General features: G+C 37.9%; 2 protein-coding genes across 17 annotated transcripts in view; both read left to right on the forward strand.

Annotated features, from left to right (window-relative positions):
* GABPB1 (GA binding protein transcription factor subunit beta 1) overlaps positions 1–27,756 on the forward strand; it is a 975,210-nt gene that overhangs the window by 248,147 nt on the left and 699,307 nt on the right. The gene's annotated exons all lie outside the window — the stretch shown is intronic.
* ATP8B4 (ATPase phospholipid transporting 8B4 (putative)) overlaps positions 1–27,756 on the forward strand; it is a 256,040-nt gene that overhangs the window by 48,398 nt on the left and 179,886 nt on the right. For 11 of the 14 annotated variants that reach the window (XM_082734772.1, XM_082734778.1, XM_082734766.1 and 8 more), the window contains one exon: positions 1,925–1,983. In XM_082734772.1, the coding sequence (XP_082590898.1) occupies positions 1,925–1,983 (59 nt within the window). Of the gene's footprint in view, positions 1–1,902; positions 1,984–13,399; positions 13,510–27,756 lie in introns of those variants that run through there. The other 3 variants (XM_082734770.1, XM_082734769.1, XM_082734771.1) reach the window with 3 other exon arrangements.

Below are 27,756 nucleotides of genomic sequence, written 5' to 3' on the forward strand. Positions count from 1 at the left end.
AAAAATGATCATCATCTGAATGTGTATGATGTAAACTAAAGGCAATTGAATAAATAAAAAATAACATATCAAAGTTTTGACTTATAGCTAAAGCTAATCTTTACATTATAAGCAGGATGCTAGGTGGGCCAGGTTGACCTTTGCCCTGCAGAAGAGTCCTCCCAACCTTCACCCTCCTAATAACATCTGTTGTTTTCCTCTCAGCAGTTTTACTATGCCTGTGTTAAGGTAGGAATGTTTATAAACAAATTGTCCAAGCTTCTTAAGTACCCTCACCCTCCAAAATACCATTTTGGGCTTTGATATTTTTGCTTTTTGTTAGGGATCCAGTAAGAAGGGGAGGAATGTATCTTTATAGCCAAGGTTTGAAATATTTCATTTGAGGGATGCTTGGTTACGAGGTTGCTTCTGCATGAGTTTTGGATTTCAGAGTTGTATATGTTAGGGGCAAGCCCACTCAGTGTGGTTAGTTAGCTGTGGCCATCAGTTCAATATCATTCTTACCAGAAATTAGGGGAGCTAGCCTTGAAAACATGAGCAGTCACAGAGCACTGACTTTAATACATAGGTAATACATAGGTAATAGGTAAGAAGAGAGCCATGTAGTTGGATGTCAGACACACATTCTGCAAAGGTAGAAACTCAGGGTGTCATTTGTCAGAGCAGTTTTCAGAAGTGAACACAATGTCATACTTGAGACTTGAACCAAAGAGACTGTGGAGACATTAGCATTCCTCTGGGACTTTTAGGAAAAAATAGTCAACTCTTACAAGCCACGGTGCCTGGTGTTTGGAGGATGGTGATGGGAATAAAATATATTCCTTTCTTTCTTTCCCTCTTCACCTCCTGCTTCTTGTCCTCTCTCTTCTACTTTTAGCTCTTCTTCTCTTTGCTTTCCCCTTGCTCTTCCTTCCCCCATCCCTAATATATGACTCTAAGTTACTTTCTATCCTCCAGTCTTCTTTAATTCTGTGGTTGTATGTACCTTCTCCAAACTTGGACTCTTATCACTATCCCTATACTTTTTTACCATCTATCACTTACCCAGGTGGAGAACTGTGAAATTAAGAGAATCCCAGGTGAAATGATCAAGTCACTCATCATGAATGTTCAACATTGACATCTGGTAAATTTTTTGCTGGTCTTCATCCAATAGCTTTCATTTTTCCATCATTACTCCTTTGTCAACTCTGAATTCAGTAAAACGGAGCAAGAACTTGCTACTTCTACCACAAAAATGTATTCTGCTAGTGTTTCTGGGGAGCACTGTCTCTTCTTTCCCTCTGCAAATTTTAATTTATGCACCATCATAATCTTTGAGTTTGTTGTTCTTTTATTTTGTTTTTTTGTACTGGTGTTTGCATTTGTTTCCCGAAGATATTATTTAAGCTACTTCCAGCAAAGGGCAAGTTTCCATCTCCTGGTGATGTGCAGTTACTCTCACTATGCCTGGGTTGTTTAGAAATATCACCTTTGCTCAGTGACCATAAGGTCAGTAACTACACCGGTCCCTTCATTATGGTTCTGTTTGGCTATATTGTATTTTTTCACTTTGTAGGGAAAAAAAAAATCCCTTCCCAGGTGGCGTTTGACTTTCAGCAGCCTTCTCCTTTAGGAACTACTTGGAGTTAAGAGAAAGGGTCTTTGTGGAGCTAAAGGGATGTAGAAATTGGAGACACATAATGTTTTGTTTTATGGCTGGCATCAGAATTACTATGAGACACATTTCAGCTTTCCATTTTGGGACTTTCCAACACATGTTCCAGCATTTAGGCTGGAAAAAACCAATGCTCTTCAAATTCTAAAGGAAAGAATTCTTGAAACCTTGAGACAATCAAAGTAACCTAAGTGATATTAGTTTAATGAGTTATATGTTTCTTTGTGTCAAAAATTTAATTTCAGCCTGATTTCTCTTTCTCTTTAGAAGTGGAACGGATCGTGAAAGCAAATGACCGTGAATATAATGAAAAGTTCCAGTATGCAGTGAGTAAAACATACACAGCGCATACATGCTGGGATGGGTTTTACCTTAAGGACAGTTGAATTCATGCCTTCTAGAACTTTATGACTTCACCAAAAACTTACTATGTTTAGACCCATTTTAGTATCAGGGTCCTATATATTTCTATAAATACAGATTTTAACATTATTTATACACTTATTTTTGTCCTGCAGTAAGAGTGGTTGGTATGCCCTTTGGTATAGGAAGAAGATAAAATTTCTTTCTAAAGAAATTATTTCATTTTGGTGCTGATTTGGCCACTAGAACACATAGGAAAATATAAACATGGGCCTCTATGGTTACTCTCATGGGTAATTCTTGGTGATAAATGTGGTGGTATTGGCTGATGGGTGATAAATAGCTTTGGGGGGTTTTCTGTAAGTAACTCAGGCTGAATTTGGAGAAGTACGTGTAGGACAGAGTTTCCAGGTCCTGAATGATTGTGTTTATCAAGTGAGAAGTGATGATTAGTTAAAATGTATGGGATTCAAGTTTATACTGAACTACTTTTTAAAAAATTTTAAATGAGGATTTTCTACATTTTTATTAGAAATATTATCTATTAAGTCACTGGCACTGTTCTAGGAACTTGTGATACATTGATGAACAACTTCATGAATTACAGGATGGCCCTCATAAAGATCTTCTCATCTTTCTATGACTCAACCTAAGTTGCTACATGGAATCTTTTATAAGCTCTAATAAAGATAACTAATAGAATTGATTTTGTGGGTGACATTTGCCTCGTAAGACCTACTATAAGATCGAGTACAGCAGCACATTTCATGAAAGAAAGTCTCAATTCAAAGGTGGTTTTGATAACTCTGAAGGCAGGCAAACTTAGGCAGTATCCATTTAGGCACTAGCAATGGATAATTTTTAGCATTTTGTTCTTATTGGCAGGTATTTTTCATATATGGAGATGGATGCATTGGTCTATTATAGCTTGGTACTATTAAATATTCAGCAAAGGTAGCTAACAATTCCTCTTTTCTCGTACTGTGCTAATCATCTAATTATAATTTGTTGATCAGTGAAAGTTTTCTGACAAAGAATTAGTATGATGGCTCTTTGACAGATTTCTCATTATAAAATAATATATTGGAACTCTGATTTTCTTTGTTAATCTTATAAACTTGGTTAACAGAAGTCTGCCCTTGGGAGAAGGAATCCTTCTCAGGAGGGTAATGAACATGTTTCTTAGCCTTAAATAATGGGACCAAAATTCCTCATGGTGATTAATGCCACTTTGTGTGGCTTTTAGTTATTTGGCTTCTGTCATCATCATCAGAATTGGCCCCATGCCTTTATATCCCTTCTATAGCTAGACCTTTAACTGTAGAGGATGACTCTTGAAAGCCATGACCACCAAACCCCAAATCAGAGGACTAGACATGTGCATATTTTAAGACCTTAAGGAAAACAGTAATAAGTAATCTGCTATGGTGTAATTATGCATTTAAGTATATGGCTGTGTTTACTTGTTTTCTAGTGTGTAACAAGTATTTTCATTCTGTGAGTAGTAACTCTATAAGGAAAGCCTACCACTCAGATTAAATAGATGTTAACAGTTGGCCATGATGGTTTCAGATCATCAATGATACAGAGATGGTTTTCTTTTGAGCTTTCATGATATTGAACAAAAGCACACAGATTTGTGGCTGCAGCTGTGTTTTCTCTTGAGCTTCCTAACAACAAAACGATAGAACAATATGTTATGGCTGTAGCAGATCAAATAAGCAGTTTGGTCTCTAAGAAACAACCTTTCAAGGAAAGGACAAAGTGCATTATGAGCTGGCAAAACCAAGAAGGACAAGAGTTGAGAAAGGGAGGCTGCAGAGCAGAGAGGGGCCCAGGTATCCTTGGTCTATTAATTACTGCTATGGCTCAAGGATGAGGAAGGCCTCCATAAATGGGCATGGGTCCCCAGTAGACAAAGCTGATATTGTCTTGATTTGGGAACTCCCAACTGGATGGCTGTCCATATGGTGAACTGTGGGGCCATTCTCAGTCCTAGTCTATTTGGCTACAAGTTGGGGGTGATACAAGTACTAATTTCATAGAGTTGTTGTAAGGATTGAAGTAGAGTAACACACAATGACCCTATGAGCTTTCTGTGTAGAGATGGGACTACGTCTGGTTTTAAGGCTTTTAAACCACTTGCTATATGGAATATATTTGTAAGAAAGGTGAAATCCTAGTGTCTTTTGCTTAACCTCGCCCAGCTTTAAAGGCCTGTTACACCAAATGGAAGTAGATTTGAAGAGACCTCAAAACTTGGAATGCTAACAATTGAAAAAGCAATATTCCCACTTAAACATTAAAAAAGAGTGGGAATAAACTGAAATTTTTTACGAAAAAGATACAAGGACAACTGGTGAAGTCCCCCCATATGTCATAGAAAGAGTGTTTTAGGATAAAATAGACCATAGTTTGAAACCTTTCTCATTTGCTAACTTGTGAACTCAATTTGCTTCTAATTATCAGTTATTTCATCTGTGAAATAGGGTGTTTCCTCATAGGACCATTTATTAAAGATTATATAAAATATTTGATAATAGCAAGACTAGCAAATATACCTGCATATATACATATCTCCTGCTGTGCACCAGGCCCTGTGCTAAACATTTTATATGGATAAAACTAACAAGGTGGTGGGCAAGTAGTCACAATAAATTATTGATTCACTATCTGAAGCATCAGATAGAATAAGATAGTGGTAATAGCAACATTAGGAAGACGCTGAAAAATTGGCTAAAGTAGTAGAAGCTGTTTTGCATGCCGAAAAATTAGCAGTTCTGTGATACTGAAGGCGTTGAAGTTGCTGATGGTGCAAGGGTTAGAGAAACCAGACTAACAGTGTATGTAAATGATTGTGATTATAGAGACCCCCTCCCAGCCCTGTCAAGTAAGCCATGTGGAAATGAAAATTATTCAAGGAGGTATTTATCTGTACCTCATTGAGGTATTTACCTGCTCTGTACAAAGCATTTGACAAGGTTAGGAAATTGACCTGACACTTTTGGCATGGATATTGATGGGTAGATCCATGACTAACAGAGATAGTAATAAAGATAGTGGTACTAATAACTAATACACACCTGGAGTATGTAAAGCACACCATATGAAAAGCATTGAGCTAAGCACTCTACTATATTAAACTTATTTAACCTCACCACAATTCTATAAATAAGAGCACTTATATTATTTCAGAGCACTTATATTATCTGTGTGTAAAAACATTGAGACACAGAGATCTTACTCAAGTGACTTGGTAAGGTCACATAGTTAGATAGTGACTCCCATTCTTACAGCTATGTGTCCAGCTACATACCAGATGTTTGGTTTGCCCAGCTCCATACCAGGCCACAAAACTAAGCAAAATGAAGTGGGTCTCCATTTCCAGAACTAATAGGTGGTGAAGCTGGAATTCTAATTCAGATTGGCCAGATTCCAAAGCACGTTTTTCCCATGATGCCATGCTGTTGTTTTGACCAATCCCAAAGTTCCTAAATCTCTTCTCCTTTTCCTCACATATCTACTTATAAAATATTTGTACTCTGGAGACAAAGGCAAATAAAGCAGATAAAAAATTTTATAAATGGGAGTCTGAGAATGACCTTAAATCTTACCCTTAGTATTTGTAAATGAGAACTTGGGAGAAAAATTTACACAAAGCTCAGATAAACGGTGTGATTTCCATAAGCCCTAAGCCTGGCCAAGCAAACGTTTCTGTTTGAAGGCTGAAGGAAGGTATTTCAATACCTGGAGAACCTTAATTTATTAATGAAGCCTAAAGCTTCAAGGCACGTTATAGGATACAGCATAGGCTTAAAAAATGATCAAAGTGCTTTTAAGAGATAACAAAAGGCAAGGTTAATGATTCTAGGTGAAATTAATTGGTAAATTAGACATGATATTGCGAAAACTGGAAGGTAGAAAACATAAAATTACAAACAGGATTTTGGACTGTTCAGACGTGTACAGCAAAGCAGGACTGGAGAGTGTAGGGAGAGCCGGCCAAGTGCTGGAATTATTATTCTCATTAGAAAGGAGTTCAAAGTTTTCCTGGTTAATAATAGGAATGAATAATGCTAGTAATGAAAACAGTGGTTGCATTAAAATATGTTAATGTTAAAAATGTTAGAAAAATTGTGAAAGTGAGCCAAGCATCCAGACCCATTATCCCTTTTAAAAGGAGTTCAAAGTGAATGGTGGAAGCTGTGAAAACAGTTGTAGTTCTATTAAGATGTGTTGATGTCAAAAAAGTCAGGAAAAAGTGTTAGATTAATTATGGCTATTTTCTGATTTTGTTTAAAAATAAAGAAATGACATTGGAAAACATTGGTTTTCTCACTGGTTCTTCTTTCTCTTTTTTAAAAAAGCACAGGCACATACCAGCTTCATTCAGTTCTCAAATTCAACAGAATTTGAGAAGGCAGATGAACTCATTTGAGTCATGAGGAAGTTATCCTGCCTCAAACTCAGAAGCTTCAGTCAAGCTGGATGCTTAATATCTGTATGTATTTTATGCACAAATGTAGAGTAGAAGTTCCAAAAGATTTTTTTTTGAACTAAATTGTTGAACCCATTTAGGAATTGTGCAGGCTTAGATAAGTTGGTGAAAATGTGACCAAATAGTTTTGCATGCTTATACAGAAAACCTTCCATCCAAAAATAGCAATTTTGATACCCTGACTTACTCCTAGAATCTTAAAATATCTTGTCAATATCATGGTTGTTGGATGGAATTTGCTGTTGGTCTTGTGATTTTTTTGTGCTTGCTAGAGCAATGATGATTTGGATTTTCCAAAGATTGTTCATTAGTGTGACAACTTGGCTCTCTCAGCTGTTAGTGCTACAATGACATGACCAAGACTCCCTTTGAAACAAACTTTTTTCCTCCCACCCATTTATACAGGGTTTTATATGTTTCCACTTCTTTTTTCTCTTAGGTGGTTAAGAGTGGAGTAGAAAAATATGGCCCACCATTCTTCTGGGTATGTGAGCTTGACTGAGGTTACAAGGACCTCTTTAGGGCCACATTACAGTGGTGTGTCTGTGTTTCTGAGACCAGGCTGGTATAACAGTAAAACTTTGTGTTCCTATATGTAGGAGTGAAACTGAAGGTTCACTGTCCATTCCTCACCCCCCACCCCAAGGTTTATTTATTTATTTGAGAGGGAGAGAGAGGGGACATGTGCACTCATGTGCAGGACAGTGGGGTGGGGCAGATGGGGAGGGAGAAAGAGAATCTCAAGCAGACTCTCCTCTAAGCATGGAGCCTGAGGGGGGCTTGATCCCATGACACTTGAGATCATGACCTGAGCGGAAACTAAGAGTCAGATGCTTAAATGACTGAGCCACAGAGGTGCCCCTGTTTGTTTTTATAGAAATAAAAATGACTTTCAAAATTTAGTATACTCACAATGTGCCTGCTCTAAGCCAGAAACATGCATGTTTGTTGACTGACTTACTTTCCAAAGAAGATTTGAGACTATGTACAAGAAGAATATAAAGCTCAAAGGCATTAACATACACAAGGAAAGTGGTATGGAATGAGTAAGTCACAGAGATGAAAGGTACTACATAGGGAATTTGATCAATGGAGTTATAACGGTATTGTATGATGACAGATGGGAACTACACTTGTGGTAAGCATAGTGTAACCTATAGAGTTGTCAAATCACTGTGTTGTACACCTGAAACTAATGTAACATTTTATGTCAACTATACTTCAATTGAAAAAATGAGGAAATTGAGATGAGCAGGCTGTTTTTGTGGGTCCCAAAGTACCTGCCAGAAGGCCTTAAAATCTTAGAATGCCAATGCATTTAGTTTATTTTTTATTTATTTATTTATTTATTTATTTATTTTTTATTTAAAAGATTTTATTTATTTATTTGAAAGACGGAGATCACAAGTAGGCAGAGAGGCAGGCAGAGAGAGAGAGAGAGGGAAGCAGGCTTCCTGTGGAGCAGGGAGCCCGATGCGGGGCTCGATCCCAGGACCCTGAGATCATGACCCGAGCCAAAGGCAGCAGCCAAAACCACTGAGCCACCCAGGCGCCCCCAATGCATTTAGTTTAATTTAATTTAATTTAATGCTGCTGGGATTACCAGGACAGGGGATATAGGTTCTGCTCTCTATCTGAGCATATATGATCTACTCAAGGACAGAAGGCTAACCCATAAGAGCAAACTTGGTAATAGGTAACAAGGAAAAGTAATGCTAAGTCCTAATGGTGTGATGTGGCTTATAAATGTTAGGGAAAGTGTTTGAGGAAGTCTTGCCAGAAAAAATGGGAATTGATGTGAGCCTTGTTTGTATGTCAACATTAGAAAAGGGAGAAATGAGCAAAGTCCCATAGTTGGACCTAATTGGGGGTGAGGGGTGTGTCATAGGAAATTATTCTTCAGGTAGGTGAGATTATTCAAAAAAATTTGAGTATGAGGTAATAGGCTCTCAGGAGTTGAGGAGTCACAAAGTGAAAAAAGAATTTTGTTTGCCTTCCAGATAAAATAGACTAGATATCCAAATGGGGATGCCCAGGTAATACAGAAAATAACTGGGTGGGCTTACAGCTGTAGAATAGAGATATCAGTTAGAGGAAGATGCTTAAAGCTAGGAAAAAAGTAGAATTTGTTGAGGAGTGATGGCTGACCTGTGTGGTATGGGGGTAGAAACCCACATTTACTTAGGGGTGGGGGGAACCCAAGAAAGAGCAGGGAGCAGCAGAGATGGAGAACAAAGGGAGGACAATGAGATGAAAGCCAGAAGAAAGGAGTCTCTCAGGAAATTGGGGGTGGATAACCCTATCTAATGCTAGGTGCTCATGAGGTTAAGAACTAAGGAAAAACACCTTTATTTTATTTTTTTAAAGATCTTTAAACTTCAATATAGTTGCCACACAATGTTACATTAGTTTCAGGTGGACAACATAGTGAGTGGACAAAGCTCTATGCTCACAAGTGTAGCTACCATCTGTCACTGTACAGTGCTATTAACAATACGATTTACTATATTCCCTGTGCCTTTACCTTTTTCTCACATGACTTGTTACACACCTGGGAGCCTGTACCTCCCACTTCCTTTCACCCATTTTGCCCATCCTTCCCCCACATCCCCCGCAGTCATCACTTTGCTCTCTATAGGTCTCATTCTGCTTTTGGTTTCTTTATTTCATTTGTTTTGTTTTTTTTAGATTCCATATGTGAGTGCAGTCATGTAGTATTTGTCTCTCTCAGTCTGCTTTATTTCATTTAATGTCATACCTTCTAGATCCCTCCACGCTGTTGCAAATGGCAAGATTCTTTTTACGGCTGCATGATACTCAGTTGTATATATCTATATGTATGTATGAATATATATATCACATCCTCCTTCTCTATTTGTGCATGAACATTTAGACTGCTTCCACACCTTGGCTATTTTAAATAATGCTGCAATTAACATAGAGATGCATATATCTTTTTGAATAGTATTTTCATTTTTTTGGGGTAAGAATCTAGTACTGGAATTACTGGACCATATGGTATTTCTTTTTTATTTATTTATTTTTTTTTTTGAGAAACTTTCTTATGGTAAGAAAAACATCTTTTTTTTTTTTTTTAAAGATTTTATTTGTTTATTTGACAGACAGAGATCACAAGTAGGCAGAGGGACAGGCAGAGACAGAGGGGGAAGAAGGCTCCCTGCTGAGCAGAGAGCCCAATGTGGGGCTCAATCCCAGACCCTGAGATTATGACCTGAGCCAAAGGCAGAGGCTTTAACCCACTGAGCGACCCAGGCACCCCAAGAAAAGCATCTTTATCAAGAAGGGAGTGATTAGAGGACCTAAAGAAAATAGCTGTATAATTTTTTTTTAAAAAAGTTGAGATTTGGAAGTCAAAGGGCAGAAAAAAATATGCAAAAGATAAGGGCATGGAGTTATAGTCCACTCAATTAATAATTTGCAATAAAAAGGAGAAAAGTAGTATAGAAGCTTTCAGACTCGCTGAAATTAAGTACATTTTTGAATGAATTCTTCTCACATATTTTGGCTATCCAAATCCATTGGAAGGTAAAACTCTTAAGTATTTTTTTGAGGGGGAAACTTGGGATATCAACATGTGGGGCACCTGAATCCCGCTTTAATCCCCAGCCTGATGGGAAATTTGGGTTTCTCTATCTTTTCTTCCTCAGCAGCATAGTTGCATGCCGAAGTGCCCTAGATCCTCACCAGCAGGCCTGATTACCAGAGCAATTTAGGCACCAACTGGAGAGTACAGATGATGACAAGCAGTGTGACAAGTTGGAATTAGTTGTGGAAAGTACTAGTAACTTGCATTTGTTATGGGTTTCTGGTTGTTGGTTGCTATGCTTTGTATTGGGGTTTTCCCATAGCAACAGTAGTTTTTTTTTTTTTTAGCAGACATTGAAAATGTCTTCTGTTCTGTGTGCTGTTAATATCTTTGTAAATTATTCCATGTTCTATGTGACCAAACTTTTTCCTTTATAAATAATCTACTTGGAGAAAAGGTAATTTTTGGACTTCATTTTCTTTTTGGACTTAAGAGTTTAAAAGTATAAATATTTTATCTCTTTGACATATGTTTTATTTACATAGTGTTATTTGGCTAAGCAGTTGTCTGATTCCTTATTTCTTTAATTTGGTTGGTCTGTTTTAATCTTTTGTTTTACCATCTGAATTCCCATTTCTAAATGTTCTAAAAAGGTGCATTAAAGTAATTAAAGAATCCAGTCAAACTCTAAACTCTATCTAATTAAACTCCAGTTAAACTTTGAAATGTTTGCTTGTTATTTACCTGTTCCAGGCTTGAAATAATTTCCGTGTGCTCATAAACTTGTTCTGTTTCATCTATTTGTGAAGTAAATTCCAAGTAAAAACAGATTTTTTAAAATTTTACTTTCTTCATTGCAATGATGTGAAATTGAAAAGTTTCCAAGTAATATATAATTGGAATTAGAAGAATTAAAATAAGCTAATTTTGGCAGTAGAATCTTAGAGCTCATTATTGCGAAGACACAGTGGTATAAATTTAAACCAAGACCAAGAAATGAAAAGACGCAGGAAGAGAAATAACTTCCTGTGTGGAGTGAGCACCACAAATGCAGTTTCCTTTGTTGGCAAAAGGTTTATGAAAGTTATCCATAAATCAATCATGTGGATAAAATTGGGCAAGTTCAGTAACAGTTGAGAAGTTAACAGAAAAACCACCAACCCCAACGGTTTCAAAGTGGTTTTTATCTTGTTTTGTAGTTATCTTTATTGGACCAAATAGTGTGGTTCTGTGAATCATATTATGAAAAGATGGCAATTATCATATTTTACATTTTGTAGTTTGAAAATTAATCAAATCATTTGTGTTTAAAATGTCTTAAATTCATGTCTGCAATTATGAAGCCAGTGGTCAGATTATTGTATTTTGTATGTGGCTATTTCTGCAGTTTCTTATAAAGGTAAGCTATTTAGGCATGAAGATCATATTGGAAGATATTTTAAAATTGATCTTAGGAGTTGTTTAGGAGCTCTACGTGTATGGGTGTAAATGTATGTGTGTTGCATGAATATGTGCATGTAGGTAAGTTTGTAGTTGTAACTCTGTGATACATCTCTGTAAGAATGTTCTTGCTTGACTAGAGAGCCTGTTCTTAGAGGAATAAAGCACAGGACAGCAATCAGATTCCTGTATCTAGATCAGAGATATATATATCTCTTGGTACTGTGCCTTGACTTCTCCAGCAGCTCTAATTGTTCTGGGTTTCATTCATGCTCCTTGGTTGTGAAGCTTGCTGTGAAACAAGCAAGCTCATGTCATGGCGATGGGTATCCAGGTGCCTTTCAGATAGGTTGCAGATGCTGACATCATTCCACACCAGTGGTTGAAAAAATGCAGGGAAAAAGAGTTGCCTTATACAAATGGAAAAACCCAACTGGCTTCTCTGGTACTGCAAGGAAGTTAGCTTAAGTTCATTATAGAATTTCAGGGTGAAATTATCCTTTCAAGCTTTTCCACCCCATTCCCTCTACAGAATTCTCACGAACTGCATACCCAATTTTTGTTTATATCCCTTACAAGAGGGCAACTCACCAACTCTCTTTAGTGGGAAAGGGTGAGAAGTGTGGGGTCCCATCTGGCTCAGTTTTAATTATTCTGATGATGCTCCCAAACTAGGGAGAATAGATAATTTGTCTTCTAAACCAGATCACTTTTGAGAATGAAAGGGGATCCTGTTAGTTACTTTGCCAAGACAATGGGCCTACACTGGGACTGTCACTCTATCTATAACCCATTTTCAACCTTTGTATTTATTGACTGAATTTGGAACTTCTCTGGGGCTCTGGCTTTGGATAGTTTTAATTATTAGGCAGTTTTTCCTTCAGTTGAGCCAAATCAATTTTCTCTTGCTCTATTATTTATTGGTTTAGCATTTCTTCTGATGCCAAAGCCAAGCAAACGTGTCTCCTGATTCACATGATAAACCTTCTGATAATGTATTTAAAATACCAAACTTGGGTTCATTGATTAGACTTATCTCCAGTATAGTCACCTGCAATTCCTACCCCACTTTTTCCCTGCAAAGAGCTTCAGCTTTTCTATAACCAACTCTGTAAAGTGGGTTGTTCCAGAGTCAAACAACATATTCTAGAAGTTGTTTGAGCAGCTTGAAGTAGAAGAAGAATTATTACAGTAGTCTAAGATAGCACTAGCTTTTTGGTGATGGCTGACACCTCTTAATCTCTTACTAATCTCATTTTCATCATTAAGGACAAAGACTATGTCACATTTATCTCTTTATCTTGCTTGTCATAGAACTTGGCACACAACAGATACCACTTCCTCTGTCATTAAATATCCCTTTCATTATTGTCTCATATGAAGACTTACAGCATGTCTTCTGTATCTTCACTGATACCTAATCCAATGGGCCAGTTAAATCAAAAGCTCTGGAAGTGGAGTCCAACCTCTGGTATATTTTTTAAGCTTTCTGGGTGATTCCAATGAGCAAACAGGATTGGGAATCACTGTTCTAAGTTAGTAATAAAAATATTGAGTATAACACAGTGGAGGACAACTTATCACTAGATACCTCCCTAGAGTTGCCATTGGGCCATTAATCATTATGAATTTCTGACTTACCTAGTTTCCAATCTTTATAGTTAACCAACCTTGCTACCAATCTAATTTTTAAGTATATTATTGATTTTTATCTTAATAAGCAGAATTTTTTTTTTTAAAGTTGTTACAGTGCTGGCTAGGTAGTTTCTATATGGAAACAGAAGGGCGGAATAAATAATTGAACTTTAGATTGTTTTCTAAGTCCTGTTTCTATGATTCTTGCAAACCACTTAGTTCCATGTTGCAATATTTTAAATACTCTTGTAGCCCATATGCCACAAAAACGCCATTGTTCTACGCAAGACATTTTTGAGGTTAGAAGCACAAATGGGCTGAAGTTCTTCATAATGTTTTGCAGAGACAACATTGTTCAGACTTTTCTAGGTGAGAAAATAAGTTAAAGAAAGGTTTGACTTTTTTTTTTCTTCTCTCTTGCTCTCTGATATGGTAAAGTTAATAAACTGCATGAAGATGTTGTGCTAAAAATGTGAAAAATATGCATTTATGCCAGTGCCTATCTTATTTTGGTAAAAGTGGTTCTCTAGGTTTTGTACTGGAAATTACTGGTTTGTTTTGTGTATTACTAACAATTATATTAGCTCATGTTTTGTTTTGGTAAATGGAGTTACTTTTTCCCCTCATGTATTTTGAATTTTTTTCCAGTTGGGTTTTCAGCCTTGTATTGAGTAATTAGTGAGTGTTTGTCACTTTGTTAAATACTTTTGAGACTTGAAGTATAAAACAACTCTTAGCCCTTCAAGAGTTTGCTGCCTCCTTGGATTTTGAGAGTATTTTATATACATGGATGAAATAGCAGTTTAAGACATTGCAATATTAAGTATGAAAATGAATAGTATTAGACTTATAATTAGCATTTTCACTATATATGGGTAAGGAAGATAGTTTTCTAAGAACAGATGGATCATTTTCTTAAAGTAGTATTGGTAATGTCTTTTAAAAATTATGAAAGAATGTTAAAATACTATGTTGTATTTATATAAAAATGGTCTGTCTGAATTTGGGGAATTATTGGGCCAAAAGTCAAATGTCAGTCACCTTTTAGCCCATCTCAACCTAAACTGAATGAAGAAAATGATGATGAGCTCATTCAAAAGTACTCCTGGGACATATTAGAATTAAGTTTTTTGAGTCTAAAAGGTAGTTGAAATTTTTTTTTTAATTCAAATGTGAATATATACATATATATAATTTCTGAAAACCAATACTTCAGGTATTTTAACATCAGGAATAATCTGAATTTGTTTTATGAACAAATAATTACAAATTCCTGAAGCCATATAGGGCCTATATGCTCTTGCCTGTGCAAATGATCAGTATTTTGCATTTTACACTTAAGCATTTTAATAAAAGGGTTTCTTGTACTCCCATTTCTTCTCCTCACCCTGCCATGTTCCCCTTGTTTTCACATACCTGTGGAATTTCTCCATAGTCCTGTGTTTTGCAACCTAATGCTTGGTCTGATCTATTTGTAAGAGCTTAAATTGAAAATGTGTGAAAAAATCTCCATTTTTTCCAATGATTTTTCTTTTTATTCAGTGTATTTTTCTTGAAGGATTAAAGGAGAAGTCTGGAAGAATATCTTCAGCTGAGCCAAAAGGACATTTTGTCTTTATAGTCTAAGTCTTCAAGGCATTTATTTGTGATGACTCAGCTCCATGGTCTATTGGTGAAATCAAGTGTTCTTTTGAAAGTTCATAATCTATAGTGCACAAATCGGAGTTTTTGGATTTGTAATCTAATTATTTACATAGCCTTTTGAAAAATACATGCAGCCTTGCTTATATAACAGAAATTTGTGCTTATCAATACTCTCAGAGGTTATTTAATACTTCGCTTCTTGAAGTGTGGTTCACAGATATCAGACCAGCATCCCTGGCTTCACCAGGAGCTTCTTAGACATGCAGAATCTCAGTCCCTCTTCCCTAAATATTGAGTCAGAACCTGCATTTTAACAAAACCCTCAAAGAATTCATATGCACATTTGGGTTTCAGAAGCAATAGACCAATCCTCTGTTCTCATTTTAGTTGATGAAGATTTTGAAGATTGTAACAAAAACAAAAGAGGTGAAGAGGGGAAAAAAAGTGTTTAATTATCAGGCATAATGCTAATACTTTAAATGTGTTCTCAGTTAATCTTCACATGCACACATGCGTGGTGGATATTATTACCCACATTTTATGGATGGGGACACTGAAGATTACAGGGACTAGGAGATAATTTTCCAAGGTTACTTAGCTGATAAAATGGTGAGTCACCATGCAGATTGAGGAATCCAAGCCCTCACTTTTTCCTAATACTCAATTATTTCTTGGGACCATAGGCATTCACTAAGTACTACTAACTAGATAGTTGTTTCTTTTTTGGGACTATGACTTAGATTTTTTTGGAAAATGTCTTCAAGAAGCTCTTGAGCTTTCTGAAACTAGGGGGCTTGCAAGGAGCATCTTCTTAATCTATGAATTTTAAATTTGGAAGTTTGATTTGTCATCGTCTACATGTAATTCCTTTCTTTAAGACATGTCTGCCTTTAAAAATTTTTTTATTAATTATTTTAATTAACATATAATGTATTATTTGTCCCAGGGGTACAGATCTGTGAATTGTCAGGCTTACACATTTAACAGCACTCACCATAGCACATACTCTCCCCAATGTCTATTACTCAAGCACCCTCTCCATATCTTTCCTCCCCCTAGCAACCCTCAATTTGTTTTGTGAGATTAAGAGTTCTCTTATGGTTTGTCTTCCTCCTGATCCCATCTTGTTTCATTTTTTCCTTTCTTATTCCCCAAGTCCCCCATCCTGCCTCTCAAATTGCTCATATCAGAGAGATCGTATGATAATTTTCTTTCTCTGATTGACTTATTTAACTCAGCATAATACCCTCTAGTTCAATCCATGTCGTTGCAGATGGCAAGATTTTATTTCTTTTGATGGCTGCATAGTATTCCATTGTATATATATACCACATCTTCTTGATCCATTCATCTGTTGATGGATATCTAGGTTCTTTCCATAGTTTGGCTATTGTGGACATCGCTGCTATAAACATTCGGGTGCACATGCCCCTTCAGATCACTACGTTTGTATCTTTAGGATAAATACCCAGTAGTGCGATTGCTGCATTATAGGGTAGCTCTATTTTCAATTTTTTGAGGAACCTCCATGCTGTTTTCCAGAGTGGCCACATCAGCTCGCATTCCCACCAACAGTGTAGGAGGGTTCCCCTTTCTCCGCATCCTTGCCAACTGTCTTGTTAATTTTAGCCATTCTGGGCATGTCTACCTTCTTAACTCCCTTCCTTCTTTTCATCCTTGTCCATATCTTGTTCTTTGCCTCCTTCTCCTTTATAATGGCCTCTGTCAAAATAGTTGTCTCTGTCATGAGTAAGAGGGCACATGTTGAAAACATGTGATTTTTGCAACAGAAACCTGGCATATTTCAATAGCATTTTCAGAGAAACAGTGGGGCTTGCTTATTCACAAATGCAAAATCCAGTTTAAATTCACCATGTGGATGGTATACAATGTTGGTGATCTAGTCTCTTCCTGAAGTATATGCAATTGTAAGTAAAGTGCTTTTAGGTGAAGCTATTTAGGGTTGGAATATGCCATACCTTTTACTCTCCAGTTTCCCTCCCCATATCTTACTTCCCAGCTCTACCTAGTTGCCTGAAAACTTTTTGTTTCCAAGATCTTTCCTATTAGGAAGGAAATCTTTTTCACACGGAAGGGTTAGAAATTAATGTATCCTTCTTTGGGTATGGAGTCAAAATGGGAGAAAACGACCAGAAAATGTGTTTTACCCAAAGAGTTGACCTATAATATATAGTCATATAATAGGTATGTAAATATTTTTGGTAGAGGACTTCCCTGAATCACTGCTACAGTCGACTCTGTTTTTATTCATTTATACATGCATTTATTTAACCACAATTATTAAGAAAAATTAAAAGTATTTTTAAAAATTATAAAGAGCAACAATTATTGTGGAATTGCTGTGTGCCTGGGATGGGGGTGAGGTCCATAAGGGTGAACAAGACTCAGCAGTATTTTTCTTCAAGGCGCTCAGAGTCCAGTGGGCCCTTCTTCAGGTTTGGAATCAGAATATTTCCTAGGAGCCCGGGGAGGGGGTACTGTGGCCCATAACTGGCTTGGCCTTTTCAAGCGGTTTTAGCCTTTCTGAGTGTCACTTTCTTTACTGAGGATATAGGCAAATTGTTTCCCTGGAAAGGACTGTTGTGGGAAGATAATATCTAAAATAGATTTGACACCCTTTCCTTCCTTATTAGAAGTAAAATAACCATTTGGGAAAACCCGTTTCTCATAAAATCCTCAGGCCATGTGCCATAGTCCGACCCCTCGTTCCCCATCCTCCATCCCCTTCACATCTTTCTTATATCACCACCGGCTTGCAGAGCACAGACTTCGAGTCCCATGAAATGCCTCCCAATTCTATTTCTATTCTGTCAAACTCACCAACCTCTTTGGGTTTTATTTTTTTTAATTTTTTAAAATTTTTTACCCCTTAAACCAACACACTTGCATAGGAGTCTGGATGAATGTTTTGAACCCTTCCCCCCGATGGAGTCAATCAGGAGGAGGAATGTCTAAGAGGAAGGCACTGTGAAAGAGGAATGTGAAGGAAGTAGAATGAGATGGTGGAGAAGGTGTGGGTGATGTAAGTAGGAGCCTGCCCTTCTTTTCTCCGTGCACGCATGCATGCATTCATTCATTTCTTTGTTCATTCAGAAAGCAGGGGAAAGGATCTGGTCTGCTCTTTGTACTCACTGTTACTCCTAGCTGGCCTCCTGGTGATGCTTGGGTGAATCACAAACTATTAAATAAACAAATCCCCACTGGAACCCCTCCTGGAGTACTCATAGTTGTTCCGTGAGCAGCTCAGCTGCAAATCAGTTCAGGGACTTAGAACATCTGTCTTAGTGAGTTTTGATCAGAAACTCACATTTGAACCCACTGTGCATTTTCTCTCCATATCATGGCAGCTCTTATTCTATTCAGCACTCACATGAGCTTCTTACTGAACCTCCGTCAGCTCCTACAAGACAACTGTCTGTTTTTATATACGTCACCAGGGAGCCCCATTTCCAGTTCCCTGAAGCAAATTCAGTTTTTGTCTAACTCAGAACATCCTAAGCAAAAACTGCCAAATTTGCTGGAAATTCATTAAACTCTTTGTAGATGATGTGATCACAAAAAATAAGAGATTGGCACTTCAATTTATTTATCAAGTGTTGCTGTTGTGTTTTAAGTTATAGAATACTTTAAAGCCTCGCTCTTCTCCCATTCCATGTAAAGAATTTTATTTCCCTTGTGTCTTAACTGGTCCTTTATCCTCCCTTTCAACAACTCTACTCTCAAGTAAAAACTATTCAAAATACAAAAAATCACAAAGGTGATGTGGGTTTGTCTAAATTTAGATTTATTGTCCCACTCTGGATGAGAATGGGCTGGAGACCAAGAAGTAGAGATGTTGTAGGAGGGCATTTCCATAAGTTGACCATGGGTCCTAATTTCTCCTGCATCCTGCTGGAAATGGGAATTCAGAGAGACATACACTTCTCACCTGATTCCCACGGGTTCAGGAGAAAATTGCATGATGTTATTTGTATAGCACCCTATTATAAGAAGTAGAGTTCTAGGAAGGATTAGACTATTTGTAGTGTGTTATTATAACCCCTTGGCCCTTCGGGGAAATTCATTATGGGTGTCTCCTCATTAACTGGACTTTTCCCTTGTGCCTTTGTTATTGTCATAAATGCTGAAGTCTTTCCTGAAATTTGGCCTTGTTCCCAGATGGCATAGCAGTGTGAACGTGGTCTAATTTTTAGTCCTAGTAAACAAAGCAACTCATATGCCCTATGTTGTTGAAAGACTCAGGAAATGGTTCAGGAAATGGACCCGAGAAAGCCAGCTCCATATCACCTCAAAGAAATGTCTAATCTGGTTGTCCAGGGCCTCTAAAGCTCTAGCATGAGATAGGCAAATGGGCCAAAGCTGAGGACCTGCTTCCCTGCAGATGGCAGATCTACAGGGAAGAGGCACAGAAGAGTTTTGGTAAAGCAGAAATCAGCAAACAAATCATTATGGGACTGTGAAAGTCCCACTGAAATACAACCTTTGATTTCTTTTTTTTTCTCTTTTGTATGGCTTCCTTTTCTTTTGTATCTTCGCTCTCTGGAGAAGGTGTATACTAGGTCTCCCTCTCTCTCAACCTGTGTAATTTTAAGAGCAGTTTTGCTCTTTTCAGATATCACAAAAGAAAAGTTAACATTTTATTTGGACCTAGTTAGAACCCTTTATATGTTGTATGCATCTAAATGCCCTGGAGGAAAAATAAATTAGTGTGATTAAATTAATCTCAGAGGGAAATTTAATTTGTCCCCCTGGTAATTGTCCAAAATAAGTTCTTTGTAGATAAATTACTATTCATAGACCATTTACTAGTTCTAGAACACTCTTGCAGAAGCTGGAACACGAAACAAAATTCTGAGGATAGAAAAGAAAACAAAGTAAGGTTTATGTTACCACCAGGCAGATTGGCTTTGGAGGCACACTGAGGCTGAAATCCTGCCTAGCTATTGCCTGTGATTCTGAGGTCTAGATGGGAAATGAAGTTCCCTAGACAAGGCTGATGATGCTCTCCCTAGACTGAAGGTATGGAAAGTGATTGCTCTAGCTGACTGAATTTATGTGCATCTTTCACTGTCCTGTGGTTTAGAAAGTTTTTTTGTTTTGTTTTGTTTTGCTTTGTTTTTTAACCAAGGAATATTGTAGGAGGGCCAGTGGATTTATTAATCAAGAGGCAGTCTAGAAATTCTTTGTTTCTGGCTCATTTCCCAGGAAAAACATACCACTTAGGAGAACACATGACTCTACAAAACAGCTTTTATTGGCAGCCCTGTAACTGCGCTAAGCCTCAGTTTCTTCATCTGCAAAGTGGTGCTGAAGTATAAATAATTCATTAGATTTTTTGAAGATTATCTGAGATGATGTATGCACAGTGCACAGCACCGTGCTGGGCCTGTGTAGGGAGACAATACATATTAACGGGTGTCATTGTATGACACAGCAACACCATTACATGAAGAGTCATACTTTCTTCATTACACATCCAAGTCTTGGTGACACATGGGTCATACTCCTTTTCTTTGATTATAACAATGTTTAGTCTGGCAATTTTCAAGCTTTTTCTGACTATGTTCCCTACTTATAAAAAGAAAACCTTCCTGTATCTTTTTTTTTTTAAATTTTTTATTTTTTATAAACATATATTTTTATCCCCAGGGGTACAGGTCTGTGAATCACCAGGTTTACACACTTCACAGCACTCACCAAAGCACATACCCTCCCCAAGGTCCATAATCCCACCCCCTTCTCCCAAACCCGCTCCCCCCAGCAACCCTCAGTTTGTTTTGTGAGATTAAGAGTCACTTATGGTTTGTCTCCCTCCCAATTCCATCTTGTTTCATTTATTCTTCTCCTACCCACTTAAGCCCCCATGTTGCATCACCACTTCCTGTATCTTTTGGTAGATGAATGCATAAAGATGTGATGTGACTACTCAGTCATTAAAAAGAATGAAATTTTGCCATTTGTGACCTAGAGGGTATTATGTTAAGTGAAGTAATTCAGAGAAAGACCTCCTATATGTGGAATCTAAAAAACAAAACAAATGAACAGACAAGAAGGCAGAATCAGACTCCTAAATGCAGATAACAATCTGGTGGTTGCCAGATGGAAGGTGGTGGGAGGCTGAGTGAAATAGGTAGAGAAAATTAGGAGGTATCCAAATTTTCAGTTATAATTTGCAGAGATAAAAAGTAAAGCATGTAGGGAGTATAGTCAATAATATTGTCATAACATTGTATGGTGGCTGCAGTTACCGTGGTGAGCATTGAGTAATGTATAGAACTGTCAAATCACTGTCCTATACCTGAGACTTATTTAACGTTGTATGTCAATTATACTTTAATACAAAATCCAAATATTTTGCCCATATTAAATACCCGGCAAGAAAAAAAGAGAACCTTCCCAATATACATGTATTTACTTTATGTATTTGTATGTATGTATTTATATTTGAATACATTTGAATAAACTCAGTATTTGTATTTTATGTATTTATGTGTTTATATATGTATTATAAATATAAGTATGTATACATAAATATCATGTGTATGTGTGAATATACCTAGTTAAGAAAACCTGTGCATCAAACATTAATAGCCTCAGCTTTAAATTTCTTTGTTAAAACATCCATGGAAGTTATAGTTTTTTTTTTTTTTTAATAGCCCGAAGGATTGCTGTGCTTCCCCTGGAGAACAGGTGCCCAGTGGTCTCATCAGATAGTCATCTTGAGGTTGTGTGAATCTGAAATGTCAAATAAGCAGGCTTCTTAAGGGAGTCTCGGCAGGCAACGTGCTCCTCTTTTATTGCTCACTGTTTTCTTCGTAGTCTTGATCACTTTCTTTAACTGTGTGATCAGTTTATACGTTTGTTTATTCTTGCCTCTCTCCCCACAACTAAAATGCAAACTTGGTCTAGGAAGATAGAGACTTTGTCTATTCACATCTGTAGTCCTGGTTCAATGACAGTGCCTGTCACATGAAAGGCCCTTGTTGTATGAATGGATGAATGTTGGGGGAAGTGTGGCCTCTCTTTACCTCCCCACAAATGCTTTTGTTCACGTTGTGGAGCTCAGGCTCAGGAGAACCTCATGCAGATGGTGGTGGTGGGAACAATGATGATGTTTATTGGTGGCTCTCTCTGTAAAGCCTCTTCTGTGGCTCCGACCTCACTCAGCAGTGTTCACAGAGGAATGCGCTATCATCTTGCCATGCCTCCCAGCCTTGAGTGCTGTACACTCTTCACCATTTGACCAATACAGAGGAGATGTGGTTCTGCCTGGTGTCAGGCGCCAGACTCCCAATCTTCAGGCTTATTTGCCCCATATGTGAATTCTTTTGGTACCTTTGCATAAAACATGTCTGTTTCACATATTTCCTGAGCAGCGCAAATGCTTTTAGGCCACTTCCTTTTTTTTTTTTTTAAGCAAGTATTCTGTGGATGCCGTCTCTTTTTGGGTTTTATTTTATGGTTTAGAGATCATTTCTCTTCAAGAGTCAGGACTATTTCTCTTACTGAAATCCATGTTGTACCATATATCTGTCTCCTCTACTGGCAAGGCTATTAGGCTCTTTCCCCCCTCAAGCTCCTGACAGTTACTTTTTATAGCTGTCATGACAAAAATGTTTCATCAAATGTGAGAGGGAAGATCTTGTGAGAGTGTGGAAACTGTGGTACTCATTGCGAAAGCTCCTGGGGTTTGGCCTGTGGGATCACAGACGCAGGCAATGTCCCCGGACAACCACCAGATGCATTTAGGCTTGGCCTTCTATGACTCATTCTTTAAGGCAAATATAGAGATGAAAGTACACTACTGTATAAAAATGTAAATTGATCTTGTATGTATTAATGTTTTTATCTGCTATTTTGTTGATTGGGAGTAAAAGAATAACTGAAATTGACTTAGACGACAAAATAAATGAACAAATCATATAATTGAGAAGTCTGGAAATAGGGCTAGCCTCAGGAGAGGCTTGGTCTAGTTTCTTTCTCTGCATTTTCCAGCCCTGAATCTTCAGTGTAGAATTTATTTTTAACAGCTTCCCCACTCATGGTCCCAAGATGCTGTCAGTGATCCCTAGGGCTACTTGTTTCCAGGTTGGAATCCAGTAGGAAAGAGAAAGCCAGTATCTCCAGCAAATTCCCAGAATTGACGTGGGTCATGTGCTAATCCCTGAACTCAAAATTTTAATCAGGAAGATGGGCCATGTAGTTGGCTCAAACTAATCTGGGTCTGACTCTGAAGTTTTAGATGAGAAATGAATTCATCCAGACCACAAGACTAGGTAATTTGGAGCACTGTTAGCTGAGGGGAAGGGGAAAATAGTCAAATGTCTGTTACACCTAGCATTAAAATAAGACTGGATTTGTGGTGCTAAGTTTGGTTTTTGATACTTATTTTTTATGGCTGATGTGTCTCACACTCTCCAAATACTAGGCTTAGTTTCCATTTCTGGTTGTGGTGTCCATCAGTCTTTCTGGCTTTCTACCTTTTGGGCACATGATGGCTCTTTCTGATCAGTGAATTGTGAGCATTTGGGCTGAAGCATTGACTTGTATGTACAAAACAGAGCATTCTCTTTCCCTTTGGAAATGCAGTTGGAAGTACCTGAGATGGTGAATGGTCCATTGTGAGTAACAAGGGTGAACAGAGTCTTCCTGGTGGCTGATGTTGAATAAGTAGCATGAGCAAGAAATAAACCTTTATTATTTTAAGCCATGAAGATTCTGGAGTTGTTACTGTGGCATACCCAGTTTATTCTGCCTAGTACATTGAATTTTCTAAATCCATTTGGATTATTTGGGAATTGCTCAGAAAAATCTTTTATTTATGTGATTCTTTCACCATAAAACTCAACTCAAAAATGCTTTCACATATGTGGTCTGGTTTTATCTCCACAATAGTCCCATAAATATGTAGGTGAGAAGTATTAGTAACTCTGTCTTTCCCATGGAAGAATTGAAGTAAACTCCCCAAATGTTCAGTTTACTAATTTAGCAATGTTTGTTATTTTTCTATTTGCTTCATTTTCTTAAGCAATACGATTACACAATAAAATCTCATTATAAAAAATAATGCCTCTCATTTTGCTAATATCTAGTTTGATGTTCCACCTTTGAAGAAATTCTCATTTTTACTTTATTCTTTTCCTGTAATAAATACTTAATGTTAAAACGTAAAGGACTTTGGCCACTGCTGCTTCCGTTGCAAAGCGAAACTAAAGGAGGGGTTATCTGTACTATTTACTTGTGTTGAACTTTGTAAAAAACCAAAAGGGTCACTCTTGGAGGGATATTGAAAGATAACACAGGAAAACTGTAATCATACAGCAGGCAATAGATAAGCAGAGCTCCTACAGAGGGGGTTGACTCAAGAGGAAAATGTAGATACATGGTATTATTTTCCTTGGTAAGAAAATGGCAGCAGGCCAAAAATTCAGAGTGGAGGAAAGAGCAAGGGCTGATTGATCTGAAAACAGAAGAGAGAATTGCCTTGCTCTGAATTGGCAAAGAACACTGCTGAAAAGAGTGGGCTCTGGAAACAGAGTACCTGGGTTCAGATCGTGGTATCACCACTTACCAGCTGTATAACCTTGCTTAAATTACTTAATCTCTCTAAATCCGGGATTCCTCTTCTATAAGGAATAAGGATAATAGTATCTATTTCATAAGGATATTGTGAGGATAAAATGAGCTGTGAACTGTAAAGCTCTTAGAATAGTACACATGGGAAGAGTTTGATAAATATCAGTTGCCATTATATTATTCTATTATTATTCATTGTCAACCTTTCTGTCACTGCCTGTTCCAAGCCACCCATAATCTGTCACCTGGACTAATTAAAAAACCTTCTCATTGGTCTTTCCTCATCTGTTTTGTGTCATTTCCAACTTGTTCTCCACCCTGTAGCAAGGGTAATCTTCTGAAGTTAGAATCTCAACAAGTTGTTTCTTTGCTTATAACTTTTCAGTAATTCCCTCTTCACTTAGATTTTTAGTCTTTATGATAAAGTCCAAAATTCTTAGTGGATTCCAAGGAACTACTCTATCTAGCCTCAGTCTCTGCTGACCTCTTGTACAGCCCCATGGCCCCTTTTGTAAACTCCCAAGTGAGCCATCTTCTGCCTACCTTGGCACATTTGTATTAATATATTTTAGAGGAGCAATGCTTTCTTCTCATCCTGATGTTGTCTTCCTGATGGAGGGATCTCTACTGGGGTGACACTTCTCTTACCACCCCTTTACTTAACTTTGTAGTGAAGTTATTTGTTTGATGGGTCAGTCTTGGAGGGATATCTGGGCCTCACCAGCTCCGCTCTGCCCTCTTCCTCTTGGAAGCAAGCTCTCTCTAGGGAACGTGCATTCTCTCATGCTCCTCTAGGGGTAGACCCCTTTCACACTGCATGGGAGGTTCCCCCTGCTCCAGAATGGCCTATGGCCGCGTGGTTAATCTACCACATTGTGGGACAGGTTAACTGGTCCACCTGGCTAACAAATGAAAGCCATGACTTCCAGCCTGATTTCCTTTCGCACTTAAGGTGCTGTAGGGATTCTCCAGGTGTACTCCTTTCTCCTTGTTCTCCTTTTCCTTCTCCTCTTCGTCAATTCTTTTGAATAGGGATGTTTCTAGTGGTTCGTGGTGGAAAAGTCATGCTGAAGGGATAGAGGTGAAGATCTTCTGTGCTGTATTATGGAATGAACTGTACTAAAATTTGCCTGTAAGCCAATTTCAGTGAAATGACAGACTATTTAAGGTGTGACCTATACTCACATCCTTGGAGAAGGCGGTGGAAATAGAAACACTTTTCCTTTCAATTAAAAGAGACAGGTAAATGGCCCTCCAGGAGGGGGAGCCCTCGTTCTTTGTTCCCAGGCATAGCTATGAGGGTTTGCATCATCTGTGACCAAGTAACAACAGAGCCCGAACATCACAATCATTTTATATGTTAAGTTAAATAGGAGAAAATCGTCACAGACCTGTGACTATTATCACTTTGTCCTGCTCATTGTCTTTTCACCTATGTGGGATTCAGTTTTGTAGGAGAGTTTCTTTATAATTCCAGTCATGGTTTTGAGCTTCCCAGCAGATGTTCCATCTGTCCTTTTACAAGGTACAGGCTTAACCTCATTTTAGTTTCAACTTAGAAGAAAATATAAAACAGGAATATGTGATTTTTTTTCTTAGTTAACTGCTTTTTCTCCTTAGCTTTCCTCCTCCCTATTATTTTCTCCAATCCCTTCATCAGAAATATGTTTCATCATTGACAGTTCTCATAGCCTCCCTTTCAGCCCAGACCTTGAGTAGATAACTCACTGCAAAATATTCCTCATCATCTTACAGAACAGTTTTAAGTACATTACTATGTATCAGACCAGCAAAGCTGGGAAATTTTTCTCGACACCTCTCTTACTGTGCCACAGCTTGTTGCATGGAGCTAGACACAGTGATTCCTGGCAAATGTTTAAAATAGCTATTTAAGGGGCCCTTGGGTGGCTCAGTCAGTTAAGTGACTGATCCTTGATTTTGGCTCAGGTCATGATTGCGGGCTTGCGAGACGGAGCCCTATGTCAGGCTCGGTGCTGGGCATGGAGTCTACTGGAGATTCTTCTCCCTCTTCCTCTTTACTTTCCCCAATCCCTGACCCCCATTGCTCATGCTTTCTCTGTCTCTTAAAAAAAAAGAAAAGAAAGCTATTTTAGTAGGTGCTCATTTTCTTTAATAACAGTAACAATGATTGCTGGAAGCGTAATTTCACTTAAACTAAGTCACACCGACTAACCACAGTTTTAATATATGAGTGGGTAGAAAATCTCTGGGCATATTGATTCAGAATTTCAGAGAGACTTATCACCCCAGATTTTGCTATCTTTGTCGATAAGATGAAATTAAGTCTTGTGGGAGTATAGTTAGGTGCATTTATAAATGGTTAAATTCAACCAAACATATTTTGTATAAACTACTGAAAAGATGTTAATCTCTGCAGAGGTCTCTAGTAGTTTGCCAATGAACATCTCCTACCAGTTCAAAATGCTTATGCCCATGGGGATAGTGGGGAGGGGTAAAGAGGGAGAGAGAATCTTAAGCAGGCTCTATGCCCAGTATGGAGCCCCACATGGGGCTCAGTCTCATAACCCTGAGATCATGACCTGAGCTGAAATTAAGAGCCAGAGGCTCCACTGACTCAGCCCTCTGGGGGCCCCTGCTTGCATCTCTTAATAGCCACCTTAGATTCCATTCGATGTGTAGTTGGGGTCGGCATATTCAAGTCTCAGCACAGTCTTTGTAGTTTCAGCCTTTTGCTGGAAAATCAGCTTAGTCTGCCCACCATAGCTATTCTGCTTGTTGTCATAACATTGTTTCCTGGGACATAAAGAGAATCTGTCTTTCCTATACTGTGTCACTTTGTGGGGTTGGTACTTACCACACTTCTTGTAGAAAGTCCAGTGGTTTTAGAAATGTTCATCATGGGGGGCACCTGGGTGGCTCAGTGGGTTAAAGCCTCTGCCTCGGCTCAGGTCATGATCCCAGGGTCCTGGGATCAAGCCTGGCTTCGGGCTCTCCACTCAGCGGGGAGCCTGCTTCTTCCTCTCTCTGCCTGCCTCTCTGCCTACTTGTGATCTGTCTGTCAAATAAATAAATAAAATCTTAAAAAAAAATAAATGTTCACCATGTTCAGCACTAAAGATGCTTTGTGAATTCTCCAGATGTACTCCTTTCTCCTTGTTCTTTTCCTCCTTCCTTCTCTCCAAAAGTATCATCAGCATAGAAAGCTATTTTTTTAATTAAAAAAAATTTTTTTTGGTCTTTAGTCATATCCTTTGTAATGTATTAGTCTACAGCTTTGGAAGAATATATAAAAGGCACATGTTTGAAAGTTTTTGATGGCAGAAAATATTGAATAATGTAAGATGGTATATTCAAAATTATTTTTTTCAATAGATTGGTACAGTAGAAATATAT

Source organism: Mustela nivalis (genome assembly GCF_964662115.1).
Source record: "Mustela nivalis genome assembly, chromosome: 6".
Classification (NCBI taxonomy): Eukaryota; Metazoa; Chordata; class Mammalia; order Carnivora; family Mustelidae; genus Mustela; species Mustela nivalis.